The sequence below is a fragment of the Eulemur rufifrons genome, chromosome 20, assembly GCF_041146395.1.
Source record: "Eulemur rufifrons isolate Redbay chromosome 20, OSU_ERuf_1, whole genome shotgun sequence".
In the NCBI taxonomy this organism is placed as follows: domain Eukaryota; kingdom Metazoa; phylum Chordata; class Mammalia; order Primates; family Lemuridae; genus Eulemur; species Eulemur rufifrons.
In genome coordinates, this window is record NC_091002.1 from 2,631,354 (window position 1) to 2,649,550 (window position 18,197).

Below are 18,197 nucleotides of genomic sequence, written 5' to 3' on the forward strand. Positions count from 1 at the left end.
CATCATCATCAGGTAGGGGAACACTCCCAGGCGTGGTGGACCTCAGCATCGTGGATCTGGCTGGTTGCTAATCAGATAGTGAGCTGGACCATGAGCTGGAAGTGACATTTGAGATAATCATGCCCAATATCTATCCAATATCTCTGATTGGATAGAGGATATATCTGTTTTGTTCCGCAATATCATTAACTCTGCAGAAGCGGGTGATAGCTGCAGCTAACATTTAAGAATTGCTGTCCCATTGCCAGGTTATTGTTCTGGGTGCTTTTTACATACTGTACTGTGAAACTGTCATAACGACAAAATAAGTGCCAGTGTCCCCACTCCACGAAGGAGGAGACGGGGGCTCGGAGAGGTGCGCAGTAGCGTTGCCGCCGGGCACGCAGCTCCCAAAGAGCAGGCTGGGGTCTGACCCCGATCCGGCTCTGAAGCTGCCTTCCGGTTCGCAGCACGTTGTCTTACTGGGCACCACGCCGGCAAAAAATGAAAAAAAACGTGAAACGTTCATTCTGGGAAGCCAGGAAAAAAATACTGCCCGGCTCTTCAGAACTTAAATCAAATTCACACTCTGCTTCCCTCTGCGCAGTTGTAACGATCTGCCTTAATCTCTGGGAAATGAATCCTGCTCTCCCATCAGAGCAGCAGGGTCGTTTTGTTCTTCTGATTGATAACAGCTTTCAGGGAATAAGTACAAGGTCTGATTAGATGGGCCGTTTTTCTTCTCCCACTTTTGCCTGTTAAGGAGCTTGTGGGCCGACCTCATTTCCAACGACACTCCTCGCCTGCAGGAGACCGGAACAAAATGAACGATGGCCCCTCACCCAGGCTGCGGCAGGACTTCAGGCTCCAGAGAGAGGGAGTCCCAGGAAGCCGGACCCCAGCCTATGCCTGGCCACTCTAAGCAAGTTGTTTAACTTCACGGACCTCAGTTTTTCTCTATATAAATAAGGTGAGGGAGGAAGATGACAGATGTTCCTTTCGAGGTGTTGGGCCTCTGGGCGACACTGAGTCACAGCAGCGCCTATTGCGCCCTTGTGCTCTGCCATGTCCCCTTGCCCTCACCACCGCAGTGCCCACCAGCTAACACCCATGCGCCCTCCCTGAAGGAGGCTGCTGGCCTCCAGATGCCACGCCAGGGACATAATGTCACCCTCCTCCTTGTCCTCAGCCAGTAACCAAAGGGATCCCAGCCCCTTCACGCCACGGGTGTGATGACTCCACGGCTAGTTCAGGGCTGTCTCCAGAGCTCCGGGCCCATGTGGTCCTGGTGAGACCTCCCCCTCTGCCCACTGCTGTCCCTTCCTGCCTCACCCCCCCACCACTCCCGGGCCTCCCTGGGGTCACTTCCCATATAAACTACTTGCAGCTGAATCCTGGTCTTAGGAGGTGCTTCTGTGGCAGCCCAGACTAAGACAGGGATGCTGGGATCGGGGAGTTCACAGTCAGGCCTGACGGATCGTGACAAGTGCTGGGTGGAGTCACGTGTGGGCCCAGAGAAGGTGGCCTGCAATGACTTCCAGGGAGAGGCGATGCCAGGTTGCAGCTTAAAGGGTGGGTAGGAAGTGTCCTAAGTGAGGAGTGAAGAGAGGGCTGGGAAGGCACATGGGTGTGAGTGAGCACGGAGAGTTCACACTCATAGGGAAAACGAGTCACCTGGCGTGGCAGGAGGCTGGGGTGTGAAGTGGGAGGTGTCAGGAAGGGGGTGGAAGCCAGTGCTGGGGCCTTCATAAGCCAGGCACAGGGGTCTGGGCTTCCCCCAGAGCCGCTCTGCAGAAATACAAAGCTGTCCACACAGGCGGGGGCTAGACTGCGGGGTTCTCACGCCTGGTGGCTGGTTAGAATCCCCAGGGAGCTTTCACAAATGGCCAAGGGTGGGGACACATCCCAGGACGTGCAAATCCAAGCTGGGCCTGGGCACGAGTATCTGCCCACAGCTCCTGGGGTGCCGGCAGAGCCCCAGAGGCGAGACCCCCTGTGCCGGGGGTGCACATCTACCTCGCATGTCCCCCCGGCCCAGCTGCCCTGGGGGACGGAGACTCACCCGCTGCCTGGGGAGCGCGCCTCCCCTCAGACAGCGACACCGCGCCGCGAGGAAGAGCCCGAGCCAGGTCAGCACGAGGGAGGAGAGGAGGGCGGCCACGAACCCTGCTGCGTGGACGCCGTGGTGCGGCAGAACCTGCGGGCACAGACAAGGCAGTGGGTGCCTGGGTGGTCACGCTTCCCGTCCCCGAGTCACGCAGACGACTGAGAGCCAGAGAGAACAAGCCGGGAGTCAGGGGACCAACCTGCCTGCCCCCGCCCGAGCCGGCGCCGGGCCACAGGCTGGCTGCCTCGAGGCCCTCGTGGTCCCTCTGACCTGGGTTTCAAGGAGCTCACACACGGCAGGGCCACCCAGCCCCAGGCGCGGCTCATCACAGGCAATTAGGCAGGTTCAGTTTCCACATCTGGCATGTGACTGTCCCAAGGCAGCACTAGCAATCTGTGACAGGTTCTCAGAGTCGGGGGCAGAACTTTGCAGAGGCCAGAGGGAGAAGCCATCGCACACTCCCCTTCCCTCAACACTCTCGTAACTTTAAATGAAGTAATTAAACCTCGATGTTCATTGCATCGAGTTTAGAGGCCATTTCTTGTCTTCTGAGAAAAATGGTGAGATCAGTGCGCCACGCTGGCCTCCACCCCTCCTTCCCCACTCCTGCCTCCCAGCATTTATTCGCTGTGTAACATATGTATCTTGTTCTGAAATCGCCATTCAGTTTTTGTGATGTTTATAGGTTAATTCAAAAGCAAAAAATTAAAAAAGACAACATCATTATTACGATTAGGCAAACACTAGTCACTGCGGAATACAGCAATAGCATGTGATCCTGTGTCACTGAATTTCCGGTCCTCAAGGGAGTACGCTCCTCACGCAAGCCTCTTCCTCGGACTCCAGCAATGATCTACAATCCTGCTGAATTTTTAGTTCGCTTCAGTTTGGACAAACATTTCCTCTTGTAACTTGTTGCTCTTCCTGAGGTTTCTCACTGCCTTTCTTTTTCCTTCCTGGTATATGCCCATAGCCTTAACGCTACTCTCTGTTACAGAAGGTCAAATTCGTTTTTCCTTGCAGTCACAATTCCCAGTGTTCTCTGACTTCCCGATTCGACGGGGACCGGCGACGTCCTCGGTCTGCGCACGGCTTCCCTCCCTGCCTCTAGCGTACGTCCTCAGAGATCACTGACCGAGGAAAAGCTGTACTTCTTGGATCACATTTCTTCTTTTTAATGGAGGACCCTCAGTATTTATTTATTCTGAAGTAAATTTGTTCAGAAAAGATGTTCTTTTCTTACATGTCTGAAAATGTGACTTTGCCCCCACTTTGATCGACAGCTTGGCTGAGTACAGAACTCAAGGTCCAAAATCTCTTTACCTCAGAATGCTGATGGTCCCACTCTGCCTCGTGACATAAGTGTACCTGAGGACGTTCTAGAAGGATCTGTTTTTGCCTTCTGGGTGCTTTTAAGTTCTCCCCCTCTCCCCTGTAGTACTAAACACCTAACTATTTAAAAGATTTTGAATTTTTAATTCAAATTGAATTTTTAATGATATAAAAAAGGTTCAGGCCGGGCGCGGTGGCTCACGCCTGTAATCCTAGCACTCTGGGAGGCCGAGGCGGGTGGATTGCTCAAGGTCAGGAGTTCGAGACCAGCCTGAGCGAGACCCCGTCTCTACTAAAAATAGAAAGACATTATATGGACAACTAAAAATCTATATAGAAAAAAAATTAGCCGGGCATAGTGGCGCATGCCTGTAGTCCCAGCTACTCGGGAGGCTGAGGCAGTAGGATCGCTTAAGCCGAGGAGTCTGAGGTTGCTGTGAGCTAAACTGACGCCATGGCACTCACTCTAGCCTGGGCAACAAAGTGAGACTCTGTCTCAACAAAAAAAAAAAAAAAAAAAAAAAAGGTTCATACCCTAATGTAACTTTGTAGAAAAGATACAGAACTATATACACAGTATAATTTCAATTTCACTAAAATAAAAATAATAGGGATGCATTCACATACATGTGTAAACTAAGAAGAAAATTCTCCAGAATTTTGTTTGAATGTGATTACTTGATGAGATTTCTCATCTTTTTAATATTTCTTTGTTTTCTAAGATCTCTACAATGGGCATGTATTACTTGTAGGGTAGGAGACAAAATATCATAAAAATTTTAAGTCAAGTTTGGTAGATGAGGACCACACAGATCCTCCTTGAAAAAAGGACTTGGACATGAATAGAAATTTTTCAAAAGAAGAGAGAAGAATGGCTAACAAACATATGAAAAAATGCTCAACATCTCTAATCATCAGGGAAATGCAAATCAAAACCACAATGAGATATCACTTAACTCCAGTGAGAATGGCCTTTATCAAAAAGTCCCAAAACAATACATATTGGCGTGGATGCGGAGAGACAGGAACACTCATGCACTGCTGGTGGGACTGCAAACTAGTGCAACCCCTGTGGAAAGCAATATGGAGATACCTTTAACAGATACAAGTAGACCTACCATTTGATCCAGCAATCCCATTATTGGGCATCTACCCAAAAGAACAAAAGTCATTCTATGACAAAGATACCTACACCCGAATGTTTACAGCAGCACAATTCACAATTGCAAAGATGTGGAAACAACCCAAATGCCCATCAATTCATGAGTGGATTAGTAAAATGTGGTATATGTATACCATGGAGTATTACTCAGCTATAAGAAATAATGGTGATACAGAATCTCTTTTGTTCTCCTGGAGAGAGTTGGAACCCATTCTATTAAGTGAAGTATCCCAAGAATGGAAAAATAAGCACCACATGTACTCACCAGCAAATTGGTTTCCCTGATCATCACCTAAATGCACATTTGGGAATAACATCAATTGGGTATCGGACAGAGGTGGGGGGGTGGGAGGAGGGGATGGGTGTATACCTACATGATGAGTGCGTTGCGCACCTCCTGGGGAATGGACATGCTTGAAGCTTTGACTTGGGGGGATGGGGGGGCATGGGCAATATATATATATAATCTGAACTTTTGTACCCCCATAATAAGCTGAAATAAAAAAATATATTTTTTTCCTAAAATATTATGTATTGAAAACAAAAGTTTACATAAAATTTTTATTTATGTGCAACCAGGAATATAAACATTAACTGGATTAAAAAAAAAAAAGAAAAGAAAGAAGGACTTGGGGCCTGACCAAGGGCCGTGTGGTCAGGCGACAGACTCTGACCTCAAGGTCTGAACCAGCTGCAGAAAGCCAGCTCGCCTGAGGTCACGCCCTCCCAAAACAGCCTCCATGGGGTGGCAGAGTTTGCAGGGGCATGATGCCAGCTTTTGCCAGCAAGGCAGCACTTGCCCCAGAGCTACCCCCCAGGCTGGCTGAGGCTCCGTCAGCCCGGATCACACCTCGACTCCCTCCTCCGTGCAATCCTGCTTCCCCCTTCTTCCTTTCCTAGAGGGCCACTGACTGTGCCAAGGGTCCCCAAGGCCACCTGCAGGCTCGGGGATTCACTAGGAGGACTCACAAGACTCCGCACATAGTCCTACTCACAGCTAGGACTCACCACAGCAAAACGATACAAAGCAAAATCAGCAACGGGAAGAGATGAATGGGATAAAGCCCAAGGAAGACCAGGCACAAGCTTCCCAGGGGAGCCACCTAAGACGTGCTTAATTCCCCCAGCAAGGAACCGGGACAACTCACGTGAAATGCAGTCGACCAGGGAAGCTCATTAGGAACTCAGTGTCCAGGGTTTTTACTTAGGGCTAAACACTTAGGCACCCTCCGCATGTACCAAAATCCCAAACCCCGAGAAGGACAGCAAGTAATCAACACGAACTATGTTGTTTGTAAAGCAGTTCCGGCACAGTGAGCTGCTCTGCTCAGATTTGGGAAGCTGGGACTCCTCCTGAAATCCAAGTTCTCAGATGCCAGCCAAGGTCCAATCTCACAGGCAGGACTTCCTGAGGACAGCAGTCTTGGGTTGGACGTGTTAACTCTTTCCTGCACGCTGGGAAGAAACATACTATACCCCAAGCTCTGCCTCAGCATCTGTGTCCAGAAAAGCCAACCTGTGACAACAAATTTAATCCAAAATGGCTAAAGACCGTGGGACTATCAAATGTACTGTTTAGGAGCTAGAAGACAACTAGCCTGTTCTTCGTTCCCATGGCCACAGTGCAGCCGTCATCAAGGTTAAATTATTTTTGGCAGATCAACCAGACCAACCTGACCTCCCAGACTGTCAAAGGTAAGTCAGGTCGGAAACAGGAGTTTTGGTCCCGATGATTACTGGAACCTGAATCAAAGTGTGATTCCGCGTATAACACCCCACGGTAAATCAGCCTGTCCACAGAGGCTGTTATCAGAGCCTGCCAGGGAGCTGACTGTTTTCATACTGTAGCATCTTCCTGATCCTAAATCTTGAATTTTGATTAGCACCAAAACGAAATCCGAGTTCTCCATGTGTGCGGCTCCCTGAGCCCTGACTATGCACCTGCCGGACAAGAAAAAATCAGTAAACTGGGTAAATATGGGTAGCGCTGTGGCGAGGTTACGATGGAAAAGAGACAAAACAATCTTGTCTCTGAAGAGAACACAGGAGCTAACGACAAGCAGTCTGCTCGCAAGTTGTCTCTCTCAAAGAAGGCAGCCACTTGTTTTTACCGCTTCAGGAAGAGGGACCGAGAGGTAAAGGGAATTCACAATTTTGCTCACCCACAATGTGCCAATCTCTGGACTAGGCACCTGCAGCAACCTAAATCGTGCTCCCCCAAAAGATATGTTGAACTCCTAACCCCCAGCACCTACGAATATGACCTTATTTGGAAATCGGGTCTTTGTAGATGCAATCAAGTTAAGATGAGGTCACACTGGATTAGGGTGAGTCCTAAAACCAACCATGGTGCCTCTGTAAGGAGAGGGAGGTCGGCAGACACACAGAAGGCGGCCAGGTGCAGGTGGGGGCAGATATTGGAGTGGTGCAGCTGTAGGCCCAGGAAGGCCTGAGGACACTAGTACAGTGCCTTATAGACTTCATCTCATTCAACCTTCTGTAGTCCCGTGGGGCGGGTACTGTCCCCATTCTACTCATAGATACACGGAATTGCAAAGAGATTAAATAATTGATCCCAGCCCACAGATAAAAAACAACAGAGGTAGCTCTGCTGGACTCCAACACCGGTGTTCTCCCCACTGGAGCACACTCCTTACCGTCCTGGGGGATGTGTGGTTCTTTTGGTCCCAATCTCCACACCACGGTAAAAGTTGTTTGTCTGATTGATGAGAACCAGAAACAAAGACTGGGACAGAATCCCATGAGGCCCGGGCCACTCTACTGCAAAAGGCAGGGACAGAACGCTTGAGCACTCTCTCTTCCTTTCTCCCCCTGCCTCCTTCCCTCCTACTTCACAAAGTAGAATTGGACAACTGAGTCGGGCTGCCTCAGTTCTCTTCTTCCCACCTCCCCCTTCTCTAAATCCACATCTCAACACTTCACTCTCCTCGAGTGAGGGAGCCCGAGCAGGAGAGGCGTCATGGGCCGTCCAGTGTGGCAGGGCTGAGCTCGATGCCTGGCACAGCGGCCCAGCTGCAGGAACGGACGCCTAGGTCTAGGAGGAGGGTGGAGCCAGCACCAGCTCTGCAGATCCTGTTGTCCTCACCCTTCCTACAACTCCTATTGTCTGACACCAGGTGATCAGCAAATCTAGGCAGAGCCTGCCTCCTTGGGGCAAGCCCACTCATGACTCTCACTTTCTTCATTTATCTGTGCTGCTAAATTATGCTAGGCCTTCCCTGCCCACAACGGGCTGCCTCTACTCCTCCTCTTCAACATTCTTCCTTCATGACGATGGCTAAAGAAGAGTAAGATTGCGATATATAGTTTTATGGGAAGGAGGAGGCACAACACAATCACTACCATCCCATCATCTTTACGGTCACCATCATTGGCACCATCACTATCACCACCCTCATTATCACACCATCAACATCCCCATCACCATTGTCACCATCACCACTATCATTATCATCATTATCAACCATCAACATCACCATCACCATCCTCCTGACCATCACCATCACCACCATCATTATCAACCATCACCATCACCACCCTCGTTAGCAACATCATCAGTATCATCATCACTCTCATCCTCACCATCACCACTATCATTATCAACACCATCACCATCACCATCACCATTGTTACTATCACCACCATCATTATCAACCATCACCATCACCACCCTCGTTAGCAACATCATCAGTATCACCATCACTCTCATCCTCACCATCACCACCATCTTTATCAACACCATCACCATCACCATCACCACCATCATTATCAACCATCACCATCACCATCACCATCCTCCTGACCATCACCATCACCACCATCATTATCAACCATCACCATCACCACCCTTGTTAGCAACATCATCAGTATCACCATCACTCTCATCCTCACCATCACCACTATCATTATCAACACCACCACCATCACCACCATCATTATCAGCCATCACCATCACCATCACCACCATCATTATCACACCATCACCATCACCACCCTCGTTAGCAACATCATCAGTATCACCATCACCACCATCATTATCACACCATCAACATCACCATCACCATTGTTACAATCACCACCATCATTATCAACCATCACCATCACCATCACCACCATCATTATCAACCATCACCATCACCACCCTCGTTAGCAACATCATCAGTATCACCATCACCATCACTGTCACCATCAGGAGCAGCAGTACCACCACCATGGTAGCGAGCATGTACTGAGCAGACACCAAGTGCCAGGGATGGTTCCAAGTGCTTTACACGTATTAATCCATTTAGTTCCCACAACAATACTGTGAGGTGGACACTGTTTTAATCTGCATTTTACAAATTATAATGCCAAAATAGAAATAAGCTAAAGAAATGGCCCAAGGTCACAAGGGGGTAAGTCGTGAACCCGAGATTCTCACCCACAGTCTGGGCTAGTGGCCTTCCTGTCCTGGCTGCCTCCTTGGTGTTTGGGCACCAGCCTGGCCTTTTAGCAGGAGCCCTGCACTGAGCTGTGCCGCTGCTGACACTTTGATTCCCACTCTGGGTTGCTGCTCACCTCTTGTGAGTGAGTAGCAGGGCAGAACTTTGGAATTCCTGAGTCTCTGGCCAAAAGCCTTCATAATCCCTTCAAACCGTGCTCAACCATCAATGTCTTTATTGAACTTTTCCCACAGCCAGGCCTTATTCTCTTTCTAATCTTTCAAATAACACTTAAACTCAGAATCCCTACATCCATATCACACGTGTAGAAATCAAGGTTTGCTATAATTCTGTTTGCCTGAAACTCAATTTGAGTGGCTACATCACAACAGGCTGCCAGGTTTGACGCAGAGTCTAGATGTGGTGCTAATCTTTGCTGACATCTCATTAACACACTGGAGCAGCAGAGCCCTGTGCTGGGTGCTGGAGGGTAAGGAGGAACCAGACCCAGTCTCTGCTGCAAGGAGCTCACGGTCCGCAGAACGAGCCAGGCAAGGGGCAGGAGGAGCAGGGCCTGCAGCAGGCGCAAGAGAAGCAGCCCAGAGCCCAGAGGGCCTTCGAGAGCAGGTGAGGGATTTGCCACGTCACCCTAAGGGCATGAGGGAAATCGCCACAGAGTTTTCGGCCAGGAAGAAGTATGGTCAGATCAGTGTTTTAAAACAGCGGTCCCCAACCTTTTTGGCACCAGGGACCAGTTTCATGAAAGACAATTTTTCCACAGACCGGGGACAGGGATGGTTTCAGGACAATTCAAGCACACTACATTTATTGTGCACTTTATTTCTATTATTATATTGCAATATGCAATGAAATAATTACACAGCTCACCACGATGCAGAGTCTAATGCTGCCACTGATCTGACAGGAGTGGAGCCCAGGCGGTGATGCGAGCGATGGGGAGCGGCTGTGAGTACAGACAAAGCTTCGCTCACTCGCTGCTCACCTGCTGTGCAGCCTGGTTCCCCAGGCCACGGACTGGTCCACGGCCCAGGGCTGGCGGACCAGAGTTTTAGGAGACAACTCGGGCTACGGTGTGACCTCTGCCTGAAGGAGGGCAAACCTGGACACCATGGCCAAGGGGGAAAAGGTAAGTGTGACACGGGGCTGCGGGACGCGGCAGGACACACTGGGGAGGACCATGAACTCTGCCCCTAGTGGGGGTGCGACTCCCAGATCTGCCCTCCCACACTGGGGACCCTGGGTCTCCCTACCTCTGAGCCACAGTTTCCTCATCTGAGAAATGAGGCTGAACATAGTGCCTAGGTTCCTCACGTAAATTAAAAATAGTACTATTATACAACCCAGCAATTTCACCTCTAAGCACATACCCAAAAGAATTAAACACGGGTGTTCAAACAAAACTCTGTACCCAAACACTCACGGCCGTTCTATTCACAACGGCCAAAAAGTGGTGGGAAAAAAAAACCCAAATGTCCCGATGAAGACAGAAACAAAATGTTGTACCCATACAATGGAATACTATTCAGCCATTAAAAAGAATGAAGTTCTGCTGCGTGCTACAACACGGAGGGACATTGAAAACATCACGCTAAGCGATAGATGCCACAATGAAAGGACACATATTGTGCGATTCCCACTATCTGAAAAACCCACAGATACAGAGGGCAACAGTGGCTGCCAGGGGCTGCAGGGAGAAGGGAACGGGCAATAACTGCTCATGGGCACCGAGTGTCCTTTCGCAGTGCTGAAAACGTCCTGGGATGAGACAGTGGTGATGGCTGCACAACACTGCGAATGTACTGACTGTCAGCAACAGTAAATTTTGTGTTATGTGTACTTTACCCCCGCAACACACACACGCGCACATACACACACACACACATACACACACACACGGTGCCTAATTTGTAGGGCTGCAGCACACCGCAGTCGGTAAATCTGAGCTACTATTACTGTGACTGTTGCTAGGCCGGAGGGAAGGACACAGACTAGAGGGTATTTAGGAGACACAGTCAGTGGGACAGAGGGATTGAGTGGAAGGACAGATGCCTAGGATGTCCGAGACAGCAGGAGCCAAAAACGCCCCTCAGTGTCTGCTTGGGAGGCTGGGTGCTGCGGGACCCGCCACTGCAGTGACGGGTACAGAACCTGCAGCAGCTGAGGCCACCAGAGTCAGCCCAAGGTAATCACTCCTTTCAGATCCCCCTAAAAATGTTGCGGCCACTGATCATCCACTCATCATAACAAGTATAGACGCCAAGGAGCAAATTTACCTTAAACCTCATCGTCTAAGAACAAAGAAAAAGAGGTGTTGTCCCAGCTTCCCGACCACCTGAGTCCTCACTGACTTCCCCACTGGCATCTGGAACACAATCATCAGTCATTCCCACCCCTTTAATCACACGTTAGCTGGAGCATTGCCTTTGATGAAGCCTATCACTGCACTCGGGAAGCGCGATGCTAGACAAAAAGGCTTTCCAGAAGGAATGCTTTAAATGCTTGGAATCCAACACCAAGTTACAAAACCATGATGAACTGTTTACAGCGTTTGACTTCAGTTATGTAATAAATATATTCATAGCCTTGTGCAAGCCAAGAGCTAACGTGTTAACAATGGTTCTCTGTGGTGGTGGGATTATGAGGTCATGGTTTTTATCTTCCAACTTTTCTGCATGTAGGGGGAGCTTGTGCGGAGGGGGTGTTGCCTCACAATGGCCATAAGTTAAATCCCACCCATTAACCTCCTCAAGAACCCCTCCCCCCAGAAAAAGCTTGACAAGATGGGAGATCATACAGAATGTTTTCCCTGGAACAAATCTGAGGAATAATTCCATTGAAATTCTTTACCTTGAGCTACAGATCCAAGAAACAGAGGGGTCAGTGGCTGCAGACACTTGCCCCACAGTCCCTGAGGGGAGCCCCTGACTGTACAGAGACTCTTGGCCTCCGAGCTGACAATACTGGCCAGAGCGAGAGCTCGGAAGTAACCACAGGAAGGGACAATCACACTTTCTAATGCATCTTTGCTAATTTAACAATCTAGTGCACGAAGCTTACCAGACACATGGCACAGCATGACTCTGGACTGCAATGACCTTGGCCAGTTCCCAGAGACTCTCAGGACCTGAGTTTTATTGTTATTGTTTTTCAAAATATTAAGGGCATGCTAATGTTTTCTTACGTGGGCACCTTGTATAATGCTTAAGTCAGGGTTTTAACGTGCCTGTCACCAGAATAGTGTTCATCGTACCCAACGGGTAAGTTTTGATCCCTCATCCCCCTTCCACCCTCCCCTCACCTTTGTTTCCTGCGTTTTTTACTCTAAAATGAGAAAATGGAACTAGACAACCTTTAAGGTCTCTTCCAGGCAAAAATTCTATTCTGAGGTAACAAAAATGTATTCAGTGCCATCCGGAGGGGTAATCTCAACATCAGAGTGCCAGGGGTTAACAGATGTCCCAACACCATGGGTGCCCAGCAAAGTGTGCAGCCAGCTCGCCCGGGCAGGCTGGGGAGTCCCGGAGTGTAGACGTTGGGCAGGGCTTGCAAGACGGCCACGAGTGGCCCAAAGCACAGGTGAGGGGAGAAGAGGATGTGCAAACCGGGGCAACGTGGAGAACAAAGGGCCCAGCGGCAGGGGGAGGTGGTTGGCAGGCGTCAACTCTGATGGACGCTACCGTGGGAGTATAAGGCAGGCGGCTGGTGTTGCAAGGAAGATCGCTGCAGAGTAGGCAACGGGCTAGCAGTGGGCAGGGGGCAGAACTGGAGGCTGAGGAGTCACCAGAACAGACTCGAACCAGATCAGGACAGCGGTTGGTGGGCTGCAAAAGCCGTGGCACAGAGAAGGCAGAAGTGACAATACGCGATTGTCCGCACACCCCGGCCCTGAATTCAACTCAAAGCCACGTGACCTTGCCACCAAGGGCACCTCGTAAAGCCCCGTGCTGGGAAATTCTCACGGGGTAGACAGCTCTCTGTTGAGGTATTCCTCTTACAAATTAATAGATGCTCTTTATATGGTAAAGACGTTACTTTTTCGTCTTGTATGTTTATTAGAAATATTTCCCCAAGTTTCTTATTTATTTTTCTAAATGCTGTATTTAAGTGTAAAGCTTCCAAATATTTATGTACTCAAAACCATGGTTTTCTTCAGCTCATATGATATTGGCCCATATTTACTTTTACAAATTGTTTTTATCTACTTAGATTTTAATCTGATTAAGAAATTCACCTTTATTTTTGTTCCAAAAGATCCAGTCAGTTGCCCTTAAATTCATGTATAATATATTCTTCTCCGACTGATTTAAAACACCATTGCATTATATATATATGTATATATGTGTGTGTAGTTAATTCTCTTTTGTTACATCGGTCTCACTTTTCTTACAGCAGTTGCAGACTGCATTAATGTCACTTGATAATGTGTTTAATATCTGCTAGGGCAAATCCTCCCACATTGCTCTTCATTTACAAAACCTTCCCATCTAGCTTTATAATTTATATTTCAGGTGGGACTATGATTCGATCACATTCGCCTCAGAGTCCTACTAGGATTATTACTGGAATTGAATGAATTGGGGTGCCGTAACAATTGGTTTAAATGTCTCTCTCTGATTAGACCGGAGATTCCAGCAGGAGAACGCCACGACCTGTTCTCCCGGCACCTGGCACAGCGCCCAGCCCTTTCACGGGCACACGTGATAACCACAGGAAACTGGAGGTCACATCCAGCACAATCTGAGGCCTGCATGCAATATTCAGCACAGCGGGGTTCTTTCTTCCTCTTAAAAAGACTCTACTGTCCGGGCGCGGTGGCTCATGCCTGGAATCCCAGCACTCTGGGAAACTGAGGCAGGAGGATCACTTGAAGCCAGGAGTTCCAGACCAGCCTGAGCAACATAGTGAGACCTTCTCTCTACCAGAAAAAAAAAATCACGCAGGCGAGGTGGCACGCTCCTGTAGTCCCAGCTACTCAGGAGGCTGAGCAGGAGGATCACTTGCACCCGGGAGTTGCAGGCTGCAGTGAGCTGTGATCACACCACTGCACTCCAGCCTGGGTGACAGAGCCAGATCCAAAAAAAACCTCTCTTCATCCAGGAGCCAGAAAACGAAGGAGCACTTCTTGAGACAAAATGGGAAGCAATTTCTTGGGGCCTCATTTTCCTTGGCTGACACGTGTCAGTTTCACCCTCAGGAAAGTGCCGGAAATTAAGGAGAAGGCGGGCAACTTGCGAGCACTGCGGAATCCCAGCTTGCGCCGTGGAAACGCCACGTCTATCCTGTACTTTTGACTGCGTGACGGACACGTCAGCGGAGCTGCTACCCTTGCTGGCCGGATGCCTGTCTGTCACGGCCACACCTTCCTGGTACGACTCCGTGACCTCTGCGGGTGCCCAGGGCAGCTTTGCCACTGCCGAGGGCTGTGCCTGTCCTGGTGCACATCTCACCCCGCAGACCCGGGTTTGTGTCCGAGCAACAGTCAACGCGGCTCAGCCTTGAAGTCGCATCTTCAGCTGCGTATTTCAAAATACCCCTCCCCCACCTTTAACTGAATCTTACTTTTAAGGCCCAACTGGATTCCTCCTCCTCCTGGCGGCCTGCCAGCGCCCGCAGGCCCACTTCGCACTTTCTCTCCTGTCGCTATCCACAGTACAAACAATCTGTATGTCGGGTCACAAGCTCGCAAATCCACTCGTAACTGTGCAATCACCAGGTGCACTGTTTGGTCTTTTCTTCATTTAATGTCTTGGCGAGAGGGTGGGGATGGGGGTGATGGGTGGTGGGTCCCCAGGCTGTCCCCCAACTCCATTTGCTCCCCAAAATCTCACACTGAGCCTGACACACACCCACAGCACGATGTGGCCCCCAGGGGCCTTTGCATGTGAGACCCTGATACAAAACATTCCTTCTCAGTGATCACAGAACGCTTGGCATAGCTGTGTTGTTTCATGCGTACGTAATGATAACACCAATGACAACAGGTGACGTTTACCGAGAACTTACGAAACTCGAGGCACTGTGCTGAGTGCTCCATTTTCCTCGACAACTCCTGTGACGCGAATACTGCTGTTATCCCCATTTTACAGCTGGAGAAAGCGAGGTAAGCACCAGGCCCGAGGTCACAGTCAGCGAAGGGGCAGGGATTCAGGCCAGGCCTTCCAGGCCAAGAGTCTGCCGTGCCCACATCTTCCCTGTGGGGCTGCCACGTACCTAACCCTGGTCTCCGCCCTGGAGAGTGAGCTCCCTGCCGTGGCCCAGGGGCAGGTGGGGCTGCATCCCAGGGGCACCTGGTCCCTGCCCCTGAAGGCTGTGTGGGCGTGGCTCGTCTCCACCCACAGCGGGGAGCCGGGGGCCTGGAGGAGGTGCTCGTAAGTGCCCGCTAAGTGAACACCCCACCTTTTGTTATTATACAGTCATGGGGGACAATCGGCTCAATCAGGGGTATTCACCTGCCGAGTGCCACCTAATGTAACACTCGGTGGGGACGCGGGTGAACCAAACACGGCGTCACCGCCAGAAGCCCACAGACCAACGGGACTGTGCCCTGGGTGCAGGTACTGCCCCCCTCGAAACCGTCCACTTGCCAAAGGCCACGCTCAGCTTCATCTTCTCGGCAGGACTCTGGCTCCCTGTTTGACAGGAAGGCTCTGGAGCAAAACCGCCTGGGTTCAAATCCTGGTTCTACCACTAGCAAGCCATGCAGACAAGAGGTAACATGTCCAGCCCAGGACTGCCACCCTCTGAAAGCCCTGCTGCAAGGCTGAACATGGATCTGGGGAGGGATCCATCACTCTCTGATAAAGCGGCTCTCTGTTTTCAAACCGCCTGTGCAAACACTGTGGTTTGTGCTGAACGCCTCCTTCTGGGAGCCTGGAATCTTGGCACACGCCAAGCAGAGGTGCCCATGTGGCCAGCCCCCAAGAAAACCCTGGCACTGAGTCTCGGAGGAGCTTCCCTGGCAGACAGGGAAGCTTATGTGATTCCACTGGGAGAGGACTCTGGAAAGCTTGCGGCTGATTTTCTCCAAACTTCTCCCCGTGCACCCTTCCCCTTCACTGATTCGGCTTTGCGTCCTTTCTCTGTGATACATCATGGCCACGAGGACAACTACCGGATATGTAAGTCTATGGGTCGTGCTGGGATCATCAAACCTGGGGCTGGTTTGGGGACCCTGACATTCTAGCCACGGGATCTCGGGCAAATTACTTGACCTTAATGTGCTTCAGTGTCTCCATCTATGAAACGCAGGTGATTTGAAAAGAGAATCTGTCCCCAAGACTGTGGTGAAGACTACACGACCTGGCATGTGTAAGTCGCTTAGAATGCCTGGCTCCCAGCAGGTGCTTAAGACACGTGAAGTGCTGTTACCTAGTGAATTAACGCTCACGAACACGTGAACTAGCCAACGCACGAGCTGCGAACGGTGAAACTGCTGAACGAACACGGAAAAGTATGAACGGTGAACAGCAGAAGCCGGGACACCGCCCACAGACTGTCGCGTTCTGGGAAGATCCGGGAAGACGAAACATCACCGGCAGCCGGCGGGGCCGTGGCTGAGCACAGCACGGACTGGCATGGAGCCTCAGGCTGTTCTGCCAGTGGCCAGCCCGTCCTGTCCAGGGGAAGGGTCACCTGGGAAACCAGCCAGCCAGACTCCGGCCACGGGTGGGGGACCCCCTCAACACATTTCTGGGGGGCCAAGGCAAGCAGCAGCCCCTCCCCTTGGCTCTGAAGACAGGCAGGAGACCAGCACAGCACAGGCACACGAGGACACACGGCGAAGGTGGGGTGGGGTGTTTGGATTATACATTATGGTTTCTCTTACCGTTATCTTTTCTTCCACGGTTATGGTAAAAAAGGCTTTTAGCTGTGTTCTGTTCTAGAAAAGGGAAAAAGAAAACCTTAGTCGACAGTCTTCAGGGTCTGACCTATGGGGTAAACTCTGGTGCGATCTCCAGTCTCCCACGCCTGGAGCCACAGTCGGCCCTGGCTGTTGGGTGGCTTGGGGCTTGCAGAGACCTCACTTTCCCTGGGAGGGTCTGTGAGACCCTGACCCCTCCTGGCACAGCCTGTGTGAGTCCAAACGCCAGGTCCTCTACAGCCCAGAGAGTCGTGGCACCAGCCCTCGTGTGAGACACTTGGGGCTGTGGGGGGCGGGCCTGGGGCCAGCAGAGGCCACTCCTGCTCTCCCAGAGTCTGCCTCCTTGGCAAGGCGGACAGAACCCCGGGCTCTGGCAGGACGGCTCGTGCTCCCCTCCCATTCAAATGCGCTCAAGCCCCCAAGCCCCAGCTCCTCTTGGGCCCAGTCCCAATGCCCTAGTATTCCCCTCTGAGAAGATACAGAAGACGGAAAAATGAAGGGTGAGTGTTACGCCTCTGTCTCTAACCACGTGGTGTCTGGGAAGACCCATGATGAGAACACACATCTTCCTGGGGGCAGAGGCAGAAGAGGTTGCAACTGAAAGGCAGTGTAGGCTGGTAGTTAGAGCCAGGCTGCCTGAATCCATCCATCACTCACCAGCAGCCAGACCTTGGGCAAGGTAGTGACCTCCCTGTGCCTCAGTTTTCTCATCTGTAAAATGGGAATCAAATTCAACTCACAGTGTTGCTATGAGGATTAAATGAGTTAATATAGAACCTAGCAGGGTAACTGGTACTTAGTGCTGTAAAAAAGTGTCACTGCTGTTAGTGGCACTGGCTAGCAGTGGTAGCAATAGCAACAGCGGTAGTATCATCCTGGCCTTGGGCCTTGGAGCTTGGAGTCCAGTGAGCTACGCAACCTCTGTATAATTCTCAGCACAGACTCTACTGAGTCAGTCTTCCCTAACTTGACCTCGGGTCCTGCCAAGGGAGGAAATGGCCTGACCCATTCTCTGCAGACGCTAACGCAGCCCTGGGAAGATCGGGGAATCCACCCCCAGCACAGCTAGCAGGCACCCTGACGCAGGCTTCAGGGAAACGGAAATACTAAAAATCCTCTTTTTTAGGAGGGCAATAGAGTATTTTTAGAATATGATTCTTTAAAGAAGAGACAACCGTGAGGCAATCACTAGTACTTTTCTATTCTTGAGTTGCCTCTGCTTTGGAATACTTATGCTGTCCGAAGTTTCAGGTTCCCCCGGGCTGGACGCCTGAGGCTAAAAATCCAGAGGCC

General features: G+C 50.6%; 1 protein-coding gene across 1 annotated transcript in view; it reads right to left on the reverse strand.

The window, feature by feature from the left end:
- EVC2 (EvC ciliary complex subunit 2) overlaps positions 1-18,197 on the reverse strand; it is a 128,466-nt gene that overhangs the window by 86,881 nt on the left and 23,388 nt on the right. The window contains exons 7-8 of the mRNA XM_069495558.1: positions 16,869-16,922; positions 2,042-2,176 (exon numbers count right to left, since the gene is read on the reverse strand). Coding sequence (XP_069351659.1) covers positions 2,042-2,176; positions 16,869-16,922 — 189 coding nt within the window. The remainder of the gene's footprint in view (positions 1-2,041; positions 2,177-16,868; positions 16,923-18,197) is intronic.